At 39.1% G+C, this 23,180-nt stretch overlaps 1 protein-coding gene across 1 annotated transcript; it reads right to left on the bottom strand.

The window, feature by feature from the left end:
* Window positions 1-554: 554 nt before the first annotated feature.
* On the bottom strand, window positions 555-15,168 carry UFM1 (ubiquitin fold modifier 1). Its single transcript, XM_084302443.1, has 6 exons — window positions 15,109-15,168; window positions 14,954-15,010; window positions 14,583-14,640; window positions 7,741-7,780; window positions 7,303-7,335; window positions 555-2,364 (listed from the first exon to the last, which is right to left on the bottom strand). Coding segments are annotated over exons 1-6 (258 nt in total). The 5' UTR covers window positions 15,111-15,168; the 3' UTR covers window positions 555-2,296.
* Between the last annotated feature and the right edge of the window lie 8,012 nt (window positions 15,169-23,180).

Here is a 23,180-nt window from a genome sequence, read left to right as displayed (position 1 = left end):
CAAAAATTTTCACAGAATATCTTTGTAACATAAACCAGCCGTACCTTTACAAATGTAAAATAGAGGAAAAAATACCCTCTAAATTGCCTTCCTGCCTTCAGCAAAGAAACAACAAAGTGAAACAGAGACAAATGACAGAAGTCTCTCATTTAACATCAGTCAAGTTACAATCAGAGCCCAAGACTATACTCCAGGCAGTGCTGATTTCTGAAGTACATCTTGAAGTAAGGTTTGACCAAACACTGCAAGTCTGGGAGTACAGCATTATTTTCAAAATCTTCTGAAGATTCCCTAGGCCTATGAAGTCTGGTTCTAAACTTTTATTTTGCTACACAATGTGTCAATTATGATTTAGACACAACAAAATGAACTTGCAAACATCAAATCAAATCGCAAATGCCTACCAAGTACACTCTACTGCTAATACCAAGCAAATTGACCAAACTAAAAAGTTACATTCAGGTTTTAGAGACCATATTGAGACAAAGGTGTCATGAACGCAGAAAGTATTACAAAGATCATTTATTGTTCCAAATGGACAGATCATTTGCATGTTATACAAACTGCTTGCAACACCGTATGGCAAACAAATACTTTATGCTATCTGTGCTATTACCCAAGTAACAGCATAACAAATGCTAGACATCATCTGAGATATTTTTACCTAGCCTTCCTTTACAAGAACACGAATGCATCTTAGCTTCAAATTGCATTTGAAAAGGTCATGATGGCTTTTTGAAAACTGTATTGCACCTTGAGACCGGAAAGAAAGCTTTGATTTTTGTTACATTCTACTGTAAGGTGTTTTTCAGGTATTTGGTCAACAGACCGGCAGAGAAAAATTACAAGCTATTAACTTAGCTCATTCTAATTATATTGTTACATTAGATAATTGAAACTATGCACTCTGCCCTTAAAATCAGTGTTCTGTAGAATTCTGCATAAGAATATGTTGGCTTCAAATGAATCTCAGATTATGTTGATTAAGATGTCAAAGGGCACCATTTGTAATTATCATCAGAATCTAAAGAAAATGAGAAAGGGATATTTGCATTTTTTTCATATTGTTGTTTATTAAAATAAAGGAAAATCCATAAATTTACAATTCATCTTAGAGTTGAATATGTTTACAGTCAAATACCACTTTCAGAAGAGTTTTCCTCTATACACTTAATTCATACCCTCTCATAAGGGCATTTTGTACTTCTACACTATTTGAAACATAATCTGAACGTCCTTCTGCACATCAAAGATGTATTTCAGACAATCCTCATTTAATCCAGTGCTACATTGCCCATTGTTCAACTTTCTGTAAACTCAGTAAGACACATATAATGTAACAGGGCCAAATGATTTGGCCAAATAGATCAAATCACAAAGTAGTATTAATAGCTCAAGAAAAGCAGCAACTTCTCTAATTAAAATCCATGACTGACAGTTTACCTCAGGCAATTTATAAACAAGAAGTTACCCAAACACAAACATTTCAATGCATTCTACAACTTCCTTTGTAATACACAGAAGCAAAACAAGACTTTTGCGAAGAACCAATATTTACTGAAAAAGGAATGACTTAATTGACCAGAACATTCACAAATTATGCTGCAGTCCTTCCCAGATGATGGCACTTTATTTGAGATTATGTCTCACAAATTCTCTGAAACTGAATTTAACTTCACAAAACATCAAATAAAGTTTTAACATTTCAATACCTCTGTTTTCTCTTTTATCTAAAGTATTTTCAGCAATTAAATCTTACAATTGCTTTGGAACATTTGGCATTTATTTATTTATTTCAGTAATAATCCACTGAAATCTCCCTTCTATTTGAGCTAAACACTTGGACCATGGGAAAACTGTTCCAAATGTGGAATTTTAAGAAAAAAAAACTTTCTAGCACTCAGTAGGAACAATTTTTCTGTACCAATATTGTAAAGTCTCCCTTTCATACAGCAGGTCCAACAGTATATAAAATACTTTAAATATCTACTGATCGTGGCTAAGTGTTTGCCCTTGCAGTTTCAGTAACACCGTTACAGAGGTCCATCTTTCTTTCAAGAACGTAATATGGAATCAGCCCATTAGGTATACTAGTGAAGAAAGAATCAGTGCATGATTTCATGTATTTTAACAAGGAAATTAAATCTTATTTTTGTGTCAGAAAAGATCAAATCCTGGGAAGTCATTTTTGATATTTTTAAGGAAGGCCAATTGATGAGTTGCACTGTGGAGTTCCAAAATAAATAGACCTTTGCTGCACAGCAACGTCACTTATTCAAAAAGTTTCCAGTAGACATTAAGAACTTCCAACTCGATCTCTGGGAATAATCCGTAGATCTGAACCATGCTTTAGAAATACATTTCCTAAACAAACAAACAAAAAAGAACATGTCACCAAACAAATCAAATGTTACCTAAACAAGCATGCCCTTTTAAAGGAGAATAATATAATTACAGTGCTTAACAAACATCTTTGTAGTAATTTCTCTCACACCAGAAAAATGTATTTTTTTATTTTTCCACAGAATTCTGTCTTATCCCTCCCACGCCATCCCTGTCCAAACAACATGTACTTTGAAGTAAAAACACCAGACTCAAAGTCATATAATAAAACTTGCAAGTTACAGCCTTTCAAACTTTGCATTTCCATACCTGCATGTCTGATTTCACTTATATGCCAGAATATTTTCAAGGCCAGGAAGTCAAGTTCTAGTTTATTAAAACTATTTTATCTTGAGGTCACTCATGCATGTTTTCATTCATGTTCTCTCCTTGGTTCGGTACTTAACGAAAACTTCAGAATCCCGACTACATTTTTCTTTTGGGAAGGCTCTCTACATATCCAAACATAAGTCAGTCTCAGTGTAGCATCAAAAATTCTTCAACTTATTATTTATTACTATATAGTCCTGATCATAATAGATTTTTAGGAGAACACAATATGAGAGTTTTTAATACTTGGATGGCTATTCAGGATTGTCACTACTGCTTTACTCTATTAAACGCAACATTTGCGAATGAAATCACATTGCTAAACATGATGCATTCTATAATTACTATTTGGACTTACACTTCTTTTTTTAAACTTCATTGTGCTACTGCATGAAGAAGACTGTACACAATACAATAAAAGGTATTAATAATATATACCTATTCCTATTCAATCTTCACGCTGACTTGTAAAAACACAGTAATTACATTTATTTCTCAAGCATGTTATTTCATGGATGTAGAGTGTGCTCATAAAAAATATTAATACATTTAGCATTTGTTCATTAGTAGCATGTTGGAACAAAGCTTCTCTTTTTTGGACTTCACTCTTCTGGCACATGAATAAGGATTTAAATTTTCTACCTATTCAACATAACGAGTACCAGAAAACCCATTCAAAAGAACGTGTTATTGGAAGATATTCTATTTTTAGATAATATGCTGAGACCACATACAGAAGAGATGAATAATCATCACTGAATCATAGGATATCCTGAGTTGGAAGGGACCCACAACAATCACCAAGTCCAATCCTGCTTCCTCACAGCACAACCCAAAAATGAGACCATGCATCTGAGAGTGTTGTCCTAACACTTCTTTAACTCTGGCAGGCTCAGTGCTGTGACCACTGCCCTGGGCAGCCTGTCCCAGTGCCCGATCACCCTCTGGGTGCAGAACCTTTCCCTAACCCCCAGCCTGACCCTCCCCTGTCCCAGCTCCATGCCGTTCCCTTGGGTCCTGTCGCTGTCCCCAGAGAGCAGAGCTCAGCGCCTGCCCCTCCGCTCCCCTCGTGAGGGAGCTGCAGGCCGCCATGAGGCCTCCCCTCAGCCTGCTCTGCTCGGGGCTGAGCAAACCCAGGGACCTCAGCCGCTCCTCTGGGCACTGACAGCTTTGTGCCCTCCTTACACCGTGGCAAACAGAGCTGCACACAGTGCTGCAGGACAATCCCTTTCCTCGCCTGGCTGGCAGTGCTGGGCCTGGTGCACCCCAGGGTATGGTTGGCCCTCCTGGCTGCCAAGGCACGCTGCTGGCTTGTGTTCAGCTTGCTGGGACCAGAACTCCCAGATCCCCTTATACAGGGCTGTTTTCCAGCCTCACACCCCCCAGTCTGTACGTATATCTAGGGTTGCCCCATCCCAGGCACACAATCTGACACTTGCTCTTGTTAAACTTCATGCAGTGGGTGATTGCCCAGCCCTCTGATTTGTCAATACCTCTCTGCAAGGCCCCACTATACTCAAGCGAGTCAACAGCTCCTCCTAGTTTCGTATTGGAATACACACTAGGTAAGTTCGCAGACAGCCCTGCATCCAGTTCATTTACAGAACCACTGAAGAGAACTGGCCCTGAAATGGAGCCCAGCAGAACCCCACCAGTGACTGGCTGGCTGCCTGTTGTAACCCCATTTACTGTAACCCTTTGGACCTGACCTGTCAGCCAATTGCTCACCCACTGTATTATGTACTTGTCTAGTTGCAGGCTGGACATTTTGTTAGAAAGATACAGTGAGAAACAGTATCACAAACTTGCTGAAATTGAAAAAACTTACTTCTGGCTTCTGTTGGTCAGCCAGATGGATGACTTTGTCATAAAAGGCAATTAAGCTCATTAAAGAGGACTTTGCCCTCATGAACCCGTGCTGGCTGAGACCAATGACTGCATTCTCTTTCAGTGTTTCAAGTGTTTTTCAAAACCGCTCTAAACAAAAATCTCTCACACCAGCAAAACAGATAACTAAGCTTATCAATCTTGATGAAAAGAATTCATGTTGCGATCACAATCATAATCTGAAGTTTTAAAACAGGACACAGCTGCATCTCATGCAGACAGCAGCTCACCCCACCTCTTAGTCTGCTTCCATCATTAATATTACACTGGGTTTATTAAAGTTATGGCATACTATTCCCCAAACTATCAAGGATTTCAAATTGAAATCAATACAGGAATTAAGTGTTAAGCCTAGCTTTTTCAACTTTCATTTCCCCTGCTCCATGGAATCACACAGGGAGAATGAAAGTTATACCTGAGGACTGCTTTTGATTAGAAAGGTTGGGAACTGGTGGAAAAGGACAAAACCTCTGAAATCCCCAAGGATTACTAAGATTTTATTCCTAGATCATCTTGTTTTGGCAAGTTTTTGAAGACTAAAGTAACTGTTCAATCTACAGGAACTCAAATAATATGAAAAAAAAAAACATTAAGTTCTAACCTACTTATTATTTTCTGAAGTGTCAATTACTAAGGCTGAACATAAGGTTATATTTAAGTTATCTATGTTTACTTGTAAACTTTGAATGGGATTTTGTTCCTTGATTTACTGGTCTTCTCCCCCATGCTCCTTTCTTTCAGTTTAAAGCAACACCACACAGCATTGTAATGGTGAGTGGTACCTTCTTTGTTTAAAATATATACATATATATATACATACAATATCCTTCAGCCTAATCTTATGTTTGCACATAAGATAAAGACCAGGATGAAAATATTTTGCATCTAGATGCTTTTCATTTACTTGAAACTGAACTTTGAAATGCTGTTTTGTATTACCACTGAGTAATTTGTGAACATTTATAAGAACATAGCAAACTTTGCAAAGCAATTAGCAAAGCTATTAGAGCTGTGAATTAAATGTGCATAGCTGCAAGCATGATAAATGTCCATATGGACGTTTTCATTCAGGAGTAAAGTCGTCCCAAACTGATTTACTTTGAAGGATTAACCTACAACTATTTTGGGATACATAATACAAAATGAAAGTATACTTGTTAGAAGAGCAACACCATAAGTATACGTTAACTTAAACAACTGACTTTACTGTTTTGCATAAATGCTCTTTAGTCGTCATGTGAAAATGTGCTTGTACATGTGGGTAATGATCTAGTAGCTAAACTATATTGTCAGCCTTATCATCTGTTTTTAAGATACTTTTAAGGTCATATGATCATAATGAGGACAGCAGCAGCTGAAGAGTCTGCCTGAGGCAGTACATCTGTCAAAGCATAATGCGGGTGTCTTAAGGCAAGCCCTGGGAGGACAGAAACCTCCTGTGGTGCTGACTTGATGCTCTCTTGATTTTCATTTTCAGAAGTTGTCGATGCAATTGTAGACCTCAGAAGTGGGTCGCTATGCTTAAGTGGTTCCTTTTACAACTCCAGTAAATTCTCCAAATTAATACCACGCAATTGCTCTTCTATCACATACTACATGCTCTGCAAGGTTTTACTTTATACTGTTTATCTTACATTGCTAAGTATACTAATAATACCTCACTTTCTCATTCTCTTTAGATCTGAAAAAAAAAAAAAAAAGTATGGTATCTTCAATAACACATGACAGACGGAGGGCATAAATGAACAAAATCTGGCAAAGATTTCATGCAAGAAAAAGAAGCAGCCATGAACTCTCCATCAACTGCGCATCACATTTGCAAGCAGGAGTCAAATCAGATTCACAGTTTCCTCTGGATGACTGTGTTCAAGAAGCACCAAAGGCATTTTTATTATTTTTAGTAGAAAGTTATGACCCTAGCAAGATATCCCACTCCAGTGAACTCTCATCTCAAATGGGTCTAGATTAGGTTATTGTAATACTTTCCAAATTAATTTAGAAATGTAACTTTCCAAGTACAAGTCCACAGAAGCCAGCTTCTGGACAGCAGGCTATTATTTCCAATTAGGCCAATTCAAGATCTGTACTATCTCTCCATGCATTTCGGGAGGTGATGGGGAAGAATTCTATATCCCTATTCTATGCCCCTGTGACAGAGGCAAACTCTTAACTCACAGCAAGCCTCCGCAGTTGAAATCAGAGACTTCTCACTTGGAATCACTTGGTGAGAACAAGAAGGCTATCTGCAAAATGATTCTATCTTCTTGAAGATGTGATTTCCAAAGTGCCTGCAGTTCCTGCTCTAAAACTAAGTATTACTTTCTAAACATAACTTACCAGAATGGCTACTGAAATAGCAAATACTAGACTAGGTATAGGGTGGGGAAAAATACAACTATTACATGATATTTTAGTAACAAGTAAAACAACATTGCTCTTTTAGACTGCACTAAATAGCTAGGTCTTAAAGATCAGCAGTGCCTTATGCTTTCGCAAACTAAATAACAACATGAACAATAGTTATGTGGATGTAACCTTTTCCTCACAACACTGACTGTAGTTTCCAACTACTGATAATTCTTTTCCTATTTAAGAAATCAAAACCTAAGATATAAAAATCAACCCAGAGTGCTATGCATTAATTTAACAGAAAATTAACTTTTTTTTTTTTTTTAAGACTAGACGACTTAAATAGTAACTTACCTGCTGTCTGTGCAGGGTTAATTCCTATTCCATCTAGAAAAAAATGTTAAAACAGAAAAAGACAAAAACAGAGAGGAAGGTGAAAATACAAATAACACAGCTTATTACACTAAACTTTCAGCTCAAAAATGTAATATAGCAAGCAATATATATTTAGCACATCAGTACTTCAAGCGGCTATTTCTTACAATCAAAAAAGTCTTATCACAGGAATTAACAAGAAATCTTCAGCATAGGCAATCAAAACTACGTGTTAGAACAAAACCACTTCAATGAATAATATTAGTAGTTTATTACCTTCACCCATGCATAAGTAATAACAATAATGCTGCAATATTAAGTTTAGTTTGCAGTCTTTACAGTTTATGAAAGAAAAGATGTTTCTGCTTTTATCAATACCCTGTAACTGAAACTATGATATAAAAACTATATACTTACCATTTGTTATAATGGCACTTGTTGCTGCAGGAACTTTGAACTGAAAGAAATTAGAGTAGACCAAGATAATGTAAAAGACATATTTAATCCAGAAAATATATGGGAATATTCAAAGCAATTATCATTTTAGTTGGTTCAGTTACGAAAGAATTATGAGAAAAGATTCCCGTCACATTTATAGATACAGCAAAATAAAGGTTTACAATTTAAGTCAATTAGACACCTCACTACAGAATAAGTAATTTGCAATATCAAAAAAAGTGAAATCCAATTATTATTACTCACTAGATAAAATTTAAAAGTCAAGGAGTATTAGTTCTGATTATACCATTTAGTAACACCTAAAACATGCATGGAAATAAACTTCTAAGAAGCATAGTTATTACATCATGTCAGATGCTCAGCAAGCAATACTTTTCTTTTAAAAAAGTGACAAAGAATATACATGTTCAAATTTTCTGGAATAAAATTTGACAACATCAAATCTTGAACCCAAAACATGTTTATATATTCATCTATATTCATCGGAATACTGACTTCATACTGGTGTGCTTGTCATTTACAGGACCCAAATAAGAGCTAGTGTAAAGACATTATATACTATGGGGAGGGGGAAGGTTGCATCGGATACACACATACAATTTGCTTTGGGAGAGTATCTTTTATCACGCAAATAAATTAATAAATTCTGAGTGCTTGGTAGCACCATCATGAAGATCATGATGAATGATCATGTGAACCTCTTGTTTACCTGACAGAGAATGATTGGGAAACCAAAGTTAGCTTTAGCTCATCTTGCTTCATTTTAACCTACTTCCTAGCTTTCTCCCTGGCTCGGTTTGGTACTCTCCAACCGCACTGCTCCAAGAATTTACTCCAGGATACGCTTACAAAAGGATGCACTAAGAGCACTGCATCAGATCTGTCTCCCTCAGATTTCTGATATCAGCCCCAGCAGGCTTTGTACCCAGTCACGTCCCCACGATACCCACCCCTATACGCATCACATGCGGTCAGTCTCACAATTTGAAAATCCCTGCACAGATGAGGCTGCAATATACACAGACTGGGAATTATTTCAGAAGATCTAAACTTCTGGAGAAGCCCAAACTAATTATTTCTCAGGACCTATTTCTGTGACTACATGGAGTCAGACAAGGCCCAGATAAACATCCTTGCACTGCTTAATGTGGTTGGACTACACAGGACGGAGGGGTAGGCAGCGTGAGTGCAAGCCAATCAGTACTACTTGGCTGTTCTGAGGACCAAGGGCTACCTTTGTACTGAGCTCAATTAACAACCCCCTAGGTAAAATAAATCAGTCAAACCTCCTCAGAAAGCACTTTTCTTATGCAAGAAAAAGGAAAGCTAATTACGAATCCTACCTAACACTGAATGCTTTCCTCTAATAATTACAAACTCCCATATGCTTAACAAGTCAATTCAGCCAGGCCTTTAAATGCCATTCACTAATTACACTTTCCTTATTTTCTAATTGTTCAACTCAAAATTATGAGGTCTGATTTGCAGAAACTCCATGCACTAACAGCAACAGCTACAGCTCATGGAAACCATGCTTGAATACAGCACGTAATTATTAATATATTGAAAAAATGTCTCTTTTTTAATCTCCAGACACACCAAATTAGCCTTTTTATTTTTATTTTTAACTTAGTATCTCTTAGCTTTGTATCCTTAGCAGGTAAATCCTGTCACCTATGCATCTTGCAAGGTAGCATGAAAACTGTAATTTTCGCAAAAGACAAATTAGGTACCAAGGTCACTGTAGAAACGCCATGGGGAGCGGAAGAATTTCTCTTCAAAGAAAGGATTCAAAAGCGAGTTGATAAACTGGGAGCTACGTATTTCATAGTAAGAATGTAAAAGAACAATATGCCATTTCATAATAGCTAATGCATTGTTGTGGTTGGACACTGACAGCAGCTAAGCACTACGCAGCCGCTCTCTCGCTCCCCCCTCCTTGGCAGGATGAAGTGGGAGTAAATGAGATGGGGAAAAAAAACATTTGCAGGTTTGAGATAGGAGCAGTTTAATGTAAGAAAAGCAAAGGTCATTCAGAAGGAAAAGGAGAAAAAATTATTCTCTGCTTCCCATCCGCAAGAAACGTTCAGCCGCTTCTTGGGAAGCTGGATCTCAGTACATGCAGTGATTGTTAGCTTTCGTAACGGGAGCTCCTTCCTCCTTCAAGTTTTGTTTCTGAATGTAACATCATATGGTATGGAATATCCCTTTAGGGAGTTTGGGTCAGCTGTCCCGGCAATATCCCCCTCCCCACCTCCTGCCCATTGGCTTTTGGGGTCAGGGGATGGGAAGGTTGGTGAGACAGCCTTGATGCAGCAATAGACCAAACACTGTTGCGATATCAGAGCTGTTCCAGCTAAAGGTGCAGATCACAGCGCTACATGGGCTGCTGTGGGGTAAGTCAACTCCATCCCAGCCTGAACAAGAACATGCAGACCTATCATATGATGAAGAAGGATAAAGCCTTCATTCTCAACCTTACCAACTTTGGGAATCTTGATTTAGCAGTCTAAGGAGCAGGCTTTGTTTTTTTTTTGTTTTCTTTTTTTATGTAATAAGAGAAATTAATGTCCCACCTCCTGAAATGAGGCCACTTCCAACTCAAAAAGTAAAGGAATAAAACAAAATTAAAAAGCAGCAAATGTATCCTTAGCTTAATACTTTGGTTATTTTTCAATGTTTCCATTTTAACTAAGTGATTTTGTAGATCTTTCCCCCTACATCATCTGAGAAAAAAAAGAAAAAAGTAATTTCCAGTATCTTAAGCATTTTTTCTCATTTCTTCCCAGTCTCTTCTGTTACGCGATGCGTGAAAGGGATGGATCATTCACAGGAGGCTGGACATTTGCACTCATTTTCTGACATTTTGTTTTTCAGTATCAGAATTTATCTGATGCTTATACCCTAGGTGCACATGAGAACTGCGAGGCAGTCAGCCAGTGAATGACTAGTTAAGGTTCTCTTACTGCTTCATATTACATTGTGTTAGAGGAGAATGAAACACTTCACTTCCTTTATTGTAGCCCGAAATACTGGGCCAAACAGGAATAGTTGTCAGCTACATACTCAGCACATAAAAATCATCACAATATAGAAAGGGAACTAAACTATACTGGAAGTCATTACACATAATTTGGTACAATATGGTTCAACACTACATTTTAATATTCTGTTGGAGCTTAAATCAAAAGTCCTTCCTGTGTCTGGTAAGAATGTTTCCCATGCTGAAAATGTAAGGTTTTCTATAACACAAAGTCAGATGGATACTCAAGTAACAAACAAATTCTGTGTTCGGCAGATAATCCCCAGCTTTCTTTGAAACCCAAGTAGGAAACATCCAGCCTGAAACACACATGCTTTACAAAAACAGCTTCTTTGCCTCAAACACCTTATAAATTGATAACTGAGGCTGCCAAACTTTTTTTTTTTTTTTTTTTTAATCAATGCAAGGAAATACATGTCAATAACTACTGTAAAATCTTAAAGAAAACAATCATATACGAACAATTATATCCCTTTCTTATTTTTTAAAATGCCAACAATCTTCTACAGCAATAAGCTCATTTTTTTTGCACAATGAACAGCAGATGAGTGTGTCAAGACATCAGAGTAACAAAACAGTTTCAAAAAATATATGCTTATGAAAGAATAAAATTGAACTTTGCTTAGTGGGAATGGACGACAATTTAAGTAACAATTCCACAAATATAAAAGATGCTGTGTAAGTATTCTTTAAATGTATACCCAAGATATATACTAAGTAGCTCTAACTACTAGTACTACTGATAAATAAATAAATCAAGATACCACAGGCTGTAAATGAGAAAATAAGCACTGTCACAGTGAACTCTGACAACTGTGGAAAGAACTGCAGATATATAAAAACTAAAGAAAGCAGTGTTTCCAATACTCTGCATTTCAATTTATTTATTTTTTTAACATAGCACATCAAACAGAGAAAAAGATAAGTAACGAGATAAATTTGCATCATCCAATCTATTGCAGTCAAATGTATGTATCGGGAAGGGCTGACTGCTGCAAACAATTAAGACCTCATTAGACCTTCCCATTTAATGATCCAGTTTTTTCATTTCCAGTTCTGCCAGTCTTTGTTACGTGATGTGCTAGAAATGATACACAAAAAATCTCCATTATGCATTTCAGTCATTTCCAAGGGGGAAGGAATACATCTCACCTTTGGCAATGTAAGGAATTTGGGGAAAAAAAAAAAAAAAGTAAAAAAAAAAAAAAGTAACCTATGATTGAAACTTGGTAAATATGAGGAATATTCTACATCATGGCTACAGTAGGTTGCTCCAGAGGAATTCTGGTTGTCATCTGGCTGAACTGAGACACTGAAAAACATCTCAGCAGAAAACCTGCCAAGGCTGAACAGTCCAAACTTAAATCCTTTTCTGCCCTCAAAGCTTTGGTCATTCAGGAGATAATGTACTTCCCTTGGAGACTGACAACCATCTTCATTCAGAATCTGGGGCTACAGTTCGATCTTTTCTTTCTATGTTTAGTATAATGTGCTATGAAACTGGTATATGAATCACAATACACAGGATAATTTCAATTTAAATCTTTTCAATGCCAGGTTCATGAATGATGAAAGTAGACTCTTCTACAAGAATGAAGCTAATTTTCTTTTTTGTCTGTTTACAAAGCATTATGTTCTGCCCTGTCTCACAGAGATGTGAAAGGCTTCAGAAAGGCATCAGAAATAACAACTAGAAGTTTCATATTCTGACAAATCAAGCAGATGTTCATGTTATTAATTTCTATTTAACACCAACACAGGCTAATACAAAAAGTGCTTCACACTGTCTCCAGGGAGAAATAAAACATTCTTTGTATTTTCTTTCAAAAATATGTTTGTTATGTAAGCATTTAATGGAATTACCCTTGTAAGCATTAACCATACTGGGCGCTTTTACATTCCATCACACATTATCTATCTTTCTTGTGTGCCTCCAAAACTGTCTATAATTATTTTATAAAATGGTGCTGAACCAGAGTGGTCTGAGGTCAACCAGCAAAACTCCCTCAAATTCATCGCATCAACTTAAAAAAAATGGTTTAGTTAAATGGGAATGTTTAAGTAATTAATTCTTTTCTAAATCCACCTTACAGAGGATGTTATCATCACACTATCACAGTTTCATCTAACATCCAGTTACATGAGTTTACAGGTTTAAGGGCAACCCTCCCACCACATGTGGCACCTCTTTCCTGATGTCTCCAACTACTCTCAGTCCCACCCCGGTCTTCCTTGTTCCCTTATACTAGCATTTGTATTGGGAATCTATGGTGTGAATCCACATTACATGTGTGAAGAGCAATCCAGCAACAAAAAAAAGGCTTAGTCTGAACCCAAACTGTATCTTTAGGATGACTCTGCCAGTTATTTGGCAGTACATTCAAGGGGTAAGGGAAGAGAAGGAAGCAGCAGCCAGGGTTGTTTTTGAAAGCTGCATCTCCTTATGCCAGCTTTAACTACCTGTAGACGTTGGTGGTTGAAGTGAGCCTTACACAGCCAGAAAATAAAGCTCACTAGCTGATAAAACAAAGAAATGTCAAAAAAAAGATTCTTTAATTAATGATCCAGTTTGAACAACTTGGTATTCAATTCAATCAGACCTCAACCTGGCATGTGTGAGGCGACAGGAATCTGTAACAAAGAACGGAAGGGAAACAGGACTGTCCCTTTTGGGAACACCCTGCAGCTAGTGGAAACCCCACATCAGCGTACTGCTAGACTTTTCAGTCTAGGCCTCCATGTATGGGTTTCATGGGCACTGCTGCATTTGTTCAAATAAAAACAAATTGGAAAAGAAACAAAAAAGACATTAAGTCAGCAAGTGTATTTAAAGGCGTTTATTATTCTGTACGTTACTGCTAACGTAATGTCACACCAAATAAACAACCCACAATCCTTTTTATCCCCACATAAACTGTTTCTGTGTCTTGTTTCTCAAGACACATTGTCCATTATCCTTCCTATTTTTTTATTAGAATTCCAATGCTTTGACAGGAAACATTTTAAGAATTCCAAGATTTCCTAAGCTTTCAGAAGTCATTATGGGGACTGCAGGAACAGACTCTCAGCTATATCTTTTTGCTGACTTGACAAAAAAAAGCCATCATGTTTCTGACAACTTCACTTTACCATTTACTTCCAAATGGAGATCTCTTAATCTTTGCATGTTTAATCTAAAACAAACAGGATACACCTCAAATACCGCACATAGGCAATTTAGGCATGTATTTCTGAATTTTGGATTCCATGTGAAAGACCAAATGCTCAAAAGCTAATAACGCAAGTCTCACTTAAGCAAGTTTTTTGAATCTAGCCCATGTGCCTAACCTCAAAGACTTCTATAATCAGAAATTAAAAGTCTTTTCACATTCCGTTCCAGTAAAGGGTTTTCTTTTAAAAAAAAATGAAAAATATTCTGGTTACTTTACATAAGTAACTTAAAATACTAAACATGCAATAGCAATAACTTGTAATTCTGTTTGCTACCATAATTTTTTATACTATTGATACAAAATTAATTTAAACGTGAAGAAGACCAGGCAGTCTGTCTGTCCCCGCTACTGCCACACAAATTGTGTAAGAACTGCTAAATTAAGGATCCCAAAAGTTTTGACAGATCCACTGCCACGACTAAAGCAAGTGTCCATTCATATCTAATGGCAGCATTTTCTGTGCCAAATTAAGCTCTGTATTGCACAATTAAGAATTGTTTTCAGGAACATTCAAAAAATTAAAAGGGCTGTAACTTTCTACTTACTTCTTCTGCAGCAAACTTCAAGACAGCTGTGAAAGGTGTGCTTTCAGGCACACTTAACCTGAAATGACAATTTAAATATAGGCTAGGTGACTGTTAACACACACAGGAACACCTATTTCTACTTGTTATTAAACTACTGTGTACAGCGTCACTTTGACTAGTGGTAATACTCTTAATCCAGGATGTGCATGTATGGTACGCGGTCTAGATTAAAGCCTACAAGGCAAACACACATGCTCATCTGCCAAGACGATGAAATAAAATAAAACCAAAACACCACACAGCTCTGGCCCGTGTCTGCTCACGCTGCCACCAGCTTCCACGGCCTCCTGCGACACCACAACCCCCACAAGCCCCGGCCCGGCACTCACACTTTGTAGGGCAGCCGCGGGTCCGAGGTGAGCGTCACTTTAAAGGTGACTTTCGACCTGGGGAGAAGGAAGAGAGAAGAAGAGGTTAGGGCTGCGGGGATACAACTGTGAGGGGGCTGTGAGGGGGCTGCCCCCCCTCCCTGTCCCTCACTCACATCCTGCTCCCAGCGCCGCCGCCACGTCAGCCGCCACTCGCCTCACGCTGGGGGCCTCCACGGCTCCTGCCTCCTCCCGATCCGCCCGCCGAGCGCCTGAGCGAACGAGAAGCGTTAAAAATGCCCTCCTAGGGGAGAGAGAGAGAGTTTTCGGTCCTGACTCCCTACCGTCGCTGAAAGGGGAGGGGATGAGGGAGAACGAGGTGAATCGGAGGAGAATGTTGAGGTTTTCTAGTGAGGCAGCAGCCGCGGCTGTTCCGCCGGGCAGGGAGGACCCAGGGCTGGGCGCGCCGCTGAGGGAAAATGGAAGGGGCGGGGGGCGCACTGGTTCATCAAGGTTCTCGTCCTGTCGTACCCCTGTCTGTCACACAGGCTGGACGTAGGAGTTGAAGTTGTGTTTGGACACCAAGGGATATGTATATAGCAGAAAAATAGCGCTTTTCGATTTTCTTTGTGGCTTTTGACAGGCCATGTTGAAAGCTGAATGAGATTGTTCAGAGATGCAGTGGGGTTAGCAGACAATAAGGGAAGGTAACGCTTGTCTTTAAGGCGAGTTCATCTGTTAACACAGGGGATGGCCGAGTTTCCAGCACTTGCTGTGTCAGTGCTACCATTGCAGAAAACGTTTGGTCACACAGATCTCATATTTTCACCTTTTGCAAGAAGGAGCCTTCAGCGTGGACTGAGGCGCTTGCCACAGAATCACAGAATCATCTAAGTTGGAAGATGCCTTTTAAAGACCTCCAGGGATGGTGACTCAAACACTTCCCTGGACAGCTCATTCCAATGCCTAACAACCCTTTTGATAAAGAAGTTCTTCCTAATATTGAACCTAAACCTCTCCTGGCACAAATTTAGCCCATTCCCCCTCGTCCTGTCACCAGGCGTGTGGGCGAATAGACCAACCCCCACCTAACTACAACTTGCTGGCCATGGCAAAACTCTTTGCTGTGTTCAGTTCAATTGGGAGTCTGACTAGGATTAAAGTAGGAGAGAAGCAGTATAAATTAACACATTGGAGTCACTAGTTTCCTACGTAAGGCCTGGCTCAGTGCTCAGCTATGAAATTTGTCCATCCCCTCCCATGTTCTTGTTTGAATGCAGACAGAGCTGAAAGTTTCACAAATAAATAAATAAATAAACTCGCTAGCCAAATTTCTCTGTGTATCCTGCATTTACTTTTACGTTAATGCTACTGTATTTGCCTTTCACGACTACATCACGTTGGTAGCTCATGCTTGCTTTGTAATCCATTAATGATCTTGTGGCTTTTTCATCACCCTGCTTCTAAGAGATCACAGCACAAGCTGGAAATAATAAATTCTCGGATTGTGTAACCCTCCATTTTGTGTAGCAAAAGGTCATCCCATATTGATTCTTGCCCTCTTCAAAATCAGGTAATTATTTTTGTATCATGTTGTGGTTTTGATTTATACACCTCTGTGTCATCTGCAGCTTCCATTAATGCACTGCTCTTTTCTGTTCCAAGGTCATTAATGCAGATGTGAAACAAATGTGATCCTTTTAGAACTTTGTTTCTTGCCTTTTACTCTGAGGAAAAAAATACACACAAATCATGCTGTTGACTATTTTAGTACCCAAATGTACTTGGTTGAAGTTGTTTTGAGTACACGTGGAGCGTAACACTGTTGAGAACAATCTAAACTCAGGATGGAGTACTTCTGTGTTTTGGCCGCATGGGCCTCTCCTCTATCAGTCTAAGAAACCAACACTAGTCACCAGGTAGAGAGTTCAAGGAAGTGATTTGGCAAAAATAAATAAATAAATAAATAAATTTAGGTGGTTTCATTTGGTTTCTTCCTGAACAAAATTCTTCCAGCACAAAGAAGAGTGTGAGAAGGAATCTTGTGCAGGCACCAAGAGTGTGAGAGTAAAGTTATCTGGTAGTAAATTCAGAGACAGCATCTTTGAAAGTAGTTTCAGGAATCCAAATGCTTTCATAGAAATAATGCCTGTTTGCCGCTGGAAATTAGTAATTTTACTGTGCTTTTTAGAAAGACAGCAGGGTCGTTTTTCTGAGAATTTATAATGAATAAAGGCAGGAGAGTGCATATGATTTTTCTCCTTCATCTGGGGGAGTTGCTTGGACATGCTCCTCAATTCAAGAAAAACTGATCCATTCCCAACAAAATCTCCCCTCCTTTCCTAATGAGTGAAAACAGAAGAAGATGGATTTTTTATTTATTTTTTTTAAATTCTATTTGTATTCCCTACAGGTCTTATTTAGTCACTCTTAAATATGTTTTGTGGTAGTAATGAGCTTTGGTTTATGTAGCTGTGAAGATTGCAAATAGAATGACAATTTGAGCAATTAAAACCTTTGGGGTCTTTGGGGTCAATTTGTAAATACCTCACTACAACAGGAAAGACAGGAAAATATATATCAAAAAAAATAAGCCCTTGGAAAATACTAAAATATATATTCCTCTAGATGCTAAGATGTGACTGAGGTGAATTAAAATACCTTTGACAACACTTCATGGAAAAACTTCTAGTTACAAACAGCATTGCAGGAGAGATAAGTACTGCAATACAGAGGAGCTGTTCATATGCTATGCCTGTACTTTGTAGATAGTCACCTGGCTGGACCTAGTTTAGTTGATTGAAAGTGCCAATAAACAGAACAATAGAAAAGGAAATGGAATTTTAAAAGTACAAAAAATTAGCTTACTAAGATGTATTGACTAGCATTTAACTTCCTGAGCAAGACGATCATTATTCTTTTATCACATGGTAATACTGTTCTGGGAGGTACAACTATTTATTGAAAAAAGATGGAATATGTAAAATTACAAGAGGGGTGGAGGAAAGTGGCACAGCAGAAAGGAAACACTAGCACTACATGACCTCCAGGTTGTTTTTGTTGCAGAAGCTGAAATCTGAGTTGATGCACCTTTCTTTGCCAAAGTTTCTGTGTTGTGGGGCTGTGAGCTGCTGCGTTAGGATATGGTGACAGATCAGTCTGAGCACATTGGATGCAGTTGTGTTGCCCTGTCTTTTTAACCCCAACTACAGATTCTGTTTCCTCTTTTTTTTTTTATTTTAATTTTTGTTTTATATATATATACATATATATGTAGATTTTATTATTTATTTATTTATTTATTTTTAAACAGAAATGGCAGCATAATATACAACAACTCGAGGCTGGGAATGATAATGTTGAGTCCCTATGGGTTAGAATCAGAGGGAAGGCCAACAAGGCAAGCATCTTGGTGGGTGTCTGTTATAGACCGCCGAACCAGGAAGAGGAGATGGATGAGGAATTCTACAGGCAGCTGGCAGAAGTTGCGAAATCATCAGCACTTGTTCTTGTGGGGGACTTCAACTTCCCAGACATCCTGGAAGCACAACACAGCCCAGAGAAAGCAGTCTAGGAGGTTTCTGGAGAGCTTGGAAGATTGCTTCCTGATGCAGCTGGTTAGTGAGCCTACCAGGGGAGGTGCCCCGCTGGACCTTCTGTTCACAGAGAAGGACTGGTGGAGGATGTGGTGGTCGGGAGCTGTCTTGGGCAGAGTGACCACAAAATGGTAGAGTTCTCTATTCTTGGTGAAGTCAGGAGGGGGATCAGTAAAACCTCTGTATTGGACTTCCAGAGGGTAGACTTTGAGCTGTTCAGGACACTGGTTGGCAGAGTCCCTTGGGAGGTGGTTCTGAAGGGCAGAGGAGTCCAGGAAGGCTGGGCACTCTTCAGGAAGGAAATCTTTATGGCGCAGGAGTGGTCTGTCCCCATGTGCCCAAAGACGAACCAGCACAGAAGAAGACCAGCCTGGCTGAACAGAGAGTTGTGGCTTGAGCTTAGGAGAAAAAAAATGGTTTATAATCTTTGGAAAAGAGGGCTGGCCACTCAGGAGGACTATAAGGATGTTGCGAAGCTGTGCAGGGACAAAATTAGAAAGGCCAAAGCTCATCTGAAGCTCAGACTGGCTATTGCGATCAAAGATAACAAAAAATGTTTTTATAAATACATCACCACAAAAAGGAGGACTAAGGAGAATCTCCATCCTTTACTGGATGCAGGGGGAAACTTAGTTACAAGAGATGAGGAAAAGGCTGAGGTGCTTAATGCCTTCTTTGCCTCAGTCTTTAGCGGCAAGAGCCGCTTTTCTCTGGATACCCAGTACCCTGAGCCAGTGGAAGGGGATGGGGAGCAGAATGTGGCCCTCATAATCCATGAGGACATTGTTGGTGGCCTGCTACAGAACTTGGATGTGTGCAAGTCAATGGGGCCGGATGGGATCCACCTGAGGATACCGAGAGAACTGGTGGAGGAGCTGGCCAAGCCGCTTTCCATCATTTATCAGCAGTCCTGGCTATAAGGGGAGGTCCCAGTAGACTGGCGGCTAGCAAATGTGACGCCCATCTACAAGAAGGGCTGGAGGGCAGACCCGGGGAACTATAGGCCTGTCAGTTTGACCTCAGTGCCAGGGAAGCTCATGGAGCAGATTATCTTGAGTGTCATCACGTCACGCTTGCAGGGCAAGCAGGCGATCAGGCCCAGTCAGCATGGGTTTATGAAAGGCAGGTCCTGCTTGACAAACCTGATCTCCTTCTATGACAAAGTGACGCGCTGGGTGGATGAGGGAAAGGCTGTGGATGTGGTGTACCTTGATTTCAGTAAGGTTTTTGACACCTTTCCCCACAACATTCTCCTCAAGAAACTGGCTGCTATTGGCTTGGACTGGTGTACGCTTCGTTGGGTTAAAAACTGGCTGGATAGCCGGGCTCAAAGAGTTGTGGTGAATGGAGTCAAATCTGGTTGGAGGCTGGTCACTAGTGGCGTCCCCCAGGGCTTGGTGCTGGGGCCGGTCCTCTTTAATATCTTTATCGATGATCTGGACGAGGGCATCGAGTGCACCCTCAGTAAGTTCGCAGATGACACCAAGTCAGGTGTGTGTGTGGATCTGCTCGAGGGTAGGAAGGCTCTGCAGGAGGTTCTAGATAGGCTGCACCGATGGGCTGAGGCCAAATGTATGAAGTTCAACAAGGCCAAGTGCCGAGTCCTGCACCTGGGGCGCAAACAACCCCAAGCAGAGCTACAGGCTGGGAGATGAGTGGTTGGAGAGCTGCCAGGCAGAGAAGGACCTGGGAGTATTGGTGGATAGTCGGCTGAATATGAGCCAGCAGTGTGCTCAGGTGGCCAAGAAGGCCATCAGCATCCTGGCTTGTATAAGAAGCAGTGTGACCAGCAGGGCTAGGGAGGTGATCGTCCCCCTGTACTCGGCTCTGGTGAGGCCGCACCTTGAGTTTTGGGCCCCTCGCTACAAGAAGGACATGGAGGTGCTCGAGCGAGTCTGGAGAAGGGCGACGAAGCTGGTGAGGGGTCTGGAGAACAAGTCTTACAAAGAGTGGCTGAGGGAGCTGGGTTTGTTCAGCCTGGAAAAGAGGAGGCTCAGGGGTTACCTTATCGCTCTCTATAGGTACGTTAAAGGAGGCTGTAGCGAGGTGGGGGTTGGTCTATTCTCCCACGTGCCTGGTGACAGGACAAGGGGGAATGGGCTAAAGTTGTGCCAGGAGAGGTTTAGGTTGTATCTTAGGAAAAACTTCTTTACTGAAAGGGTTGTTAGGGATTGGAACAGGCTGCCCAGGGAAGTGGTTGAGTCACCATCCCTGGAGGTCTTTAAAAGACATTTAGATCTAGAACTGAGTGATACGGTTTAGTGGAGGACTTGTTAGTGTTAGGTCAGAGGTTGGACTCGGTAATCTTGGAGGTCTCTTCCAACCTAGACAAGTCTGTGATTCTGTGATAAATTTTGCCTGTTTAAGCTAGCCAGTATGTACTTATTGCTGGGAAAACCTAAACCTTCTTTAAACAGGGAGCTTCCACCTTCATCAGAATGCAGCCTATGAGAGACAAAAACGATTTTCTATTAGGTACTGTGTCACTGGGTGTCTCTGTAAAATATAGGCATATGGGAGATTTTTAAAAAGCATTGTTAAGCTGGAGATAAAGGAAACTTATAACACTAGGAATGCAATGCAAAATTTAATTGTTTTATAATTTTAATAACTAGATAGGTTGATACCTTCATAATCTTTCTTTATGTAATAACAAAAACCTGTTACAGTTCTAGTGTCACAAACATTTTGTAAAAATAATCTATCAAAATGAGAAGATAGAATATACATATATTAAGTAAAACTTCTGAAGTCTAGAGACCTAACATTCTGATTTTCTATAAGTGTGTATTAGGTAACGTGGGTAATTATATACCAGCCCAAGGATCAGTCCTTAGAAACATCAGCCCTGGATGTACTTATCAGCTGTGGATAGTGTTCCTTCTTCCACAAGTGATCTTTGTTTGCTTATTGTTTTGAAAAAAATATATATAAATAAATAAAAAGAAAAAATGGATAAAAAGCATTTAGCAGGAAACACATCTGGAAGAACAAAAAGTGGGAAGTGGGTACATTCCTTCCTGTATCTGATATTTTTTGTCATGGAATTTGATTTAAATAATAAGCATATAACACCATTATATAAATGTGTCCTGGTTTCCAGAATTCATTTGAAATCACTTTAACATTGAGTAATTTTCCAAATGAATAATTTTGTAGGCTCCACATTTGTCTTAAAAGCATCTTGATTTATATATCTTATGTCATGATGAGAATGACATTTTTGTTTAGCGAGATCAATGCTTATGTGATACTTTGCTTTTATATGCAGGAAACATGTTTTTAATGTAGTTTTCTTATGATTCATATACATCACAATGTTTTTAATTGTGGAATGAAAAACTTTTTTTTTTTTTTTTTTTGTTTAATTTGTGAGGGTCTAATAAACTAGTTCATCAAATCTGGAGGACCCCTGTTTCCAGTGAGGAGAGGAACACACTTTGGGGAAAGATGGGTTTAAAGAAAACATCCAGTTCTGCAGATTTAATCTTTTTCTGCAGTTGTGTGTTATGATACCTTTTTGCTTGCACAGGCAGCAAAAACAGTTAGCTTAGGGTTTTATAGAATATTTTATTTACACTGCTTTGGTGAATTTTGAAAGGACTGTGTTTTGTCAGCTAGTCACCAGTCTCAAGGACAACCTGTCTACTGCAAGCAGGAGATTCTGTGCTCTGAGCATGCTGTTCTGAGATGACCCACTATGTATTTTCATCTAATTATGCAAATTATTTTATCCAGTAATCTTCCCTGTATGCTGATTTCCTTGCTTCCATAATAAGGGTGTGCAGTTTTATAGTTTATTTATACTATCATTATGTACTACCATTGGTTAGCTTGCTGTTGGAGATAAAATCACCTTGTTTACAACATGATTCAGAGAACTGGACAATATCCACAGATGTATTGCAGACTCCTATAGTGAAACGTACTGAGGCAGAAATTTGGAATATTGTAGGATCCTTTTTTTTCTATAGAAAATTAATATGATTCTGACAGAGGTGCTTTTCTAATACAAGGCAAGGTAGTTTTCATGTATTCTGTTTCACATCTTAAGCAGCTTGCATTTTATGTGCACATTGAGATTGTAACTAAGTCCATGAGAATTCAGAGAGAGATCAAAATTTCATCCTTTATGTGCAGCCATCATAAAAACAAAATTAAACAAAACAACAACAGAGTCCTGACTGTTTCACTGTTTCAGCTCCTTTTGTCCTTTTGCAATTTAATTATTCGTAAAGTGTCTAGCCTGTTACTTTTTTTTTTTTTTTTTTTTTTGAGCGATATATGTTTTTATTTTACATGAATCGGGTTATACCAGTGAGTTCACAGTTAACATTTAACTATTTACCTAGAAAAGTGCAGCTTCTTGCTTAAGAAAGGAAGCAAGAAAGCAAGCAAGAAAGAAAGCCAAGCTGTTTCCATTTTTGAACGTAAGGTCTAGCAAAGAGAAGGAGACTATTTAAGAGGAAATTAATTTCAGGTCTGGGAAGTTGTGATTCCGACAGGCTTAGTACAAGATGTCAACTATGATATCCCTCACAGTTCTCTAAACAAGGTCATCTTGTATATATTTTCTTTATTCAGTCATTTATTATGTAGATACTTCCCATATTTTTCCTTCTCTCCTTTTTGTTCTCTTTGATGGCAAGCCC

This window comes from Netta rufina, assembly GCF_964035555.1.
Source record: "Netta rufina genome assembly, chromosome: 1".
Classification (NCBI taxonomy): Eukaryota; Metazoa; Chordata; class Aves; order Anseriformes; family Anatidae; genus Netta; species Netta rufina.
Note: the sequence above shows the minus strand (reverse complement) of the source record. Positions and strands in the feature narration are given on the sequence as shown.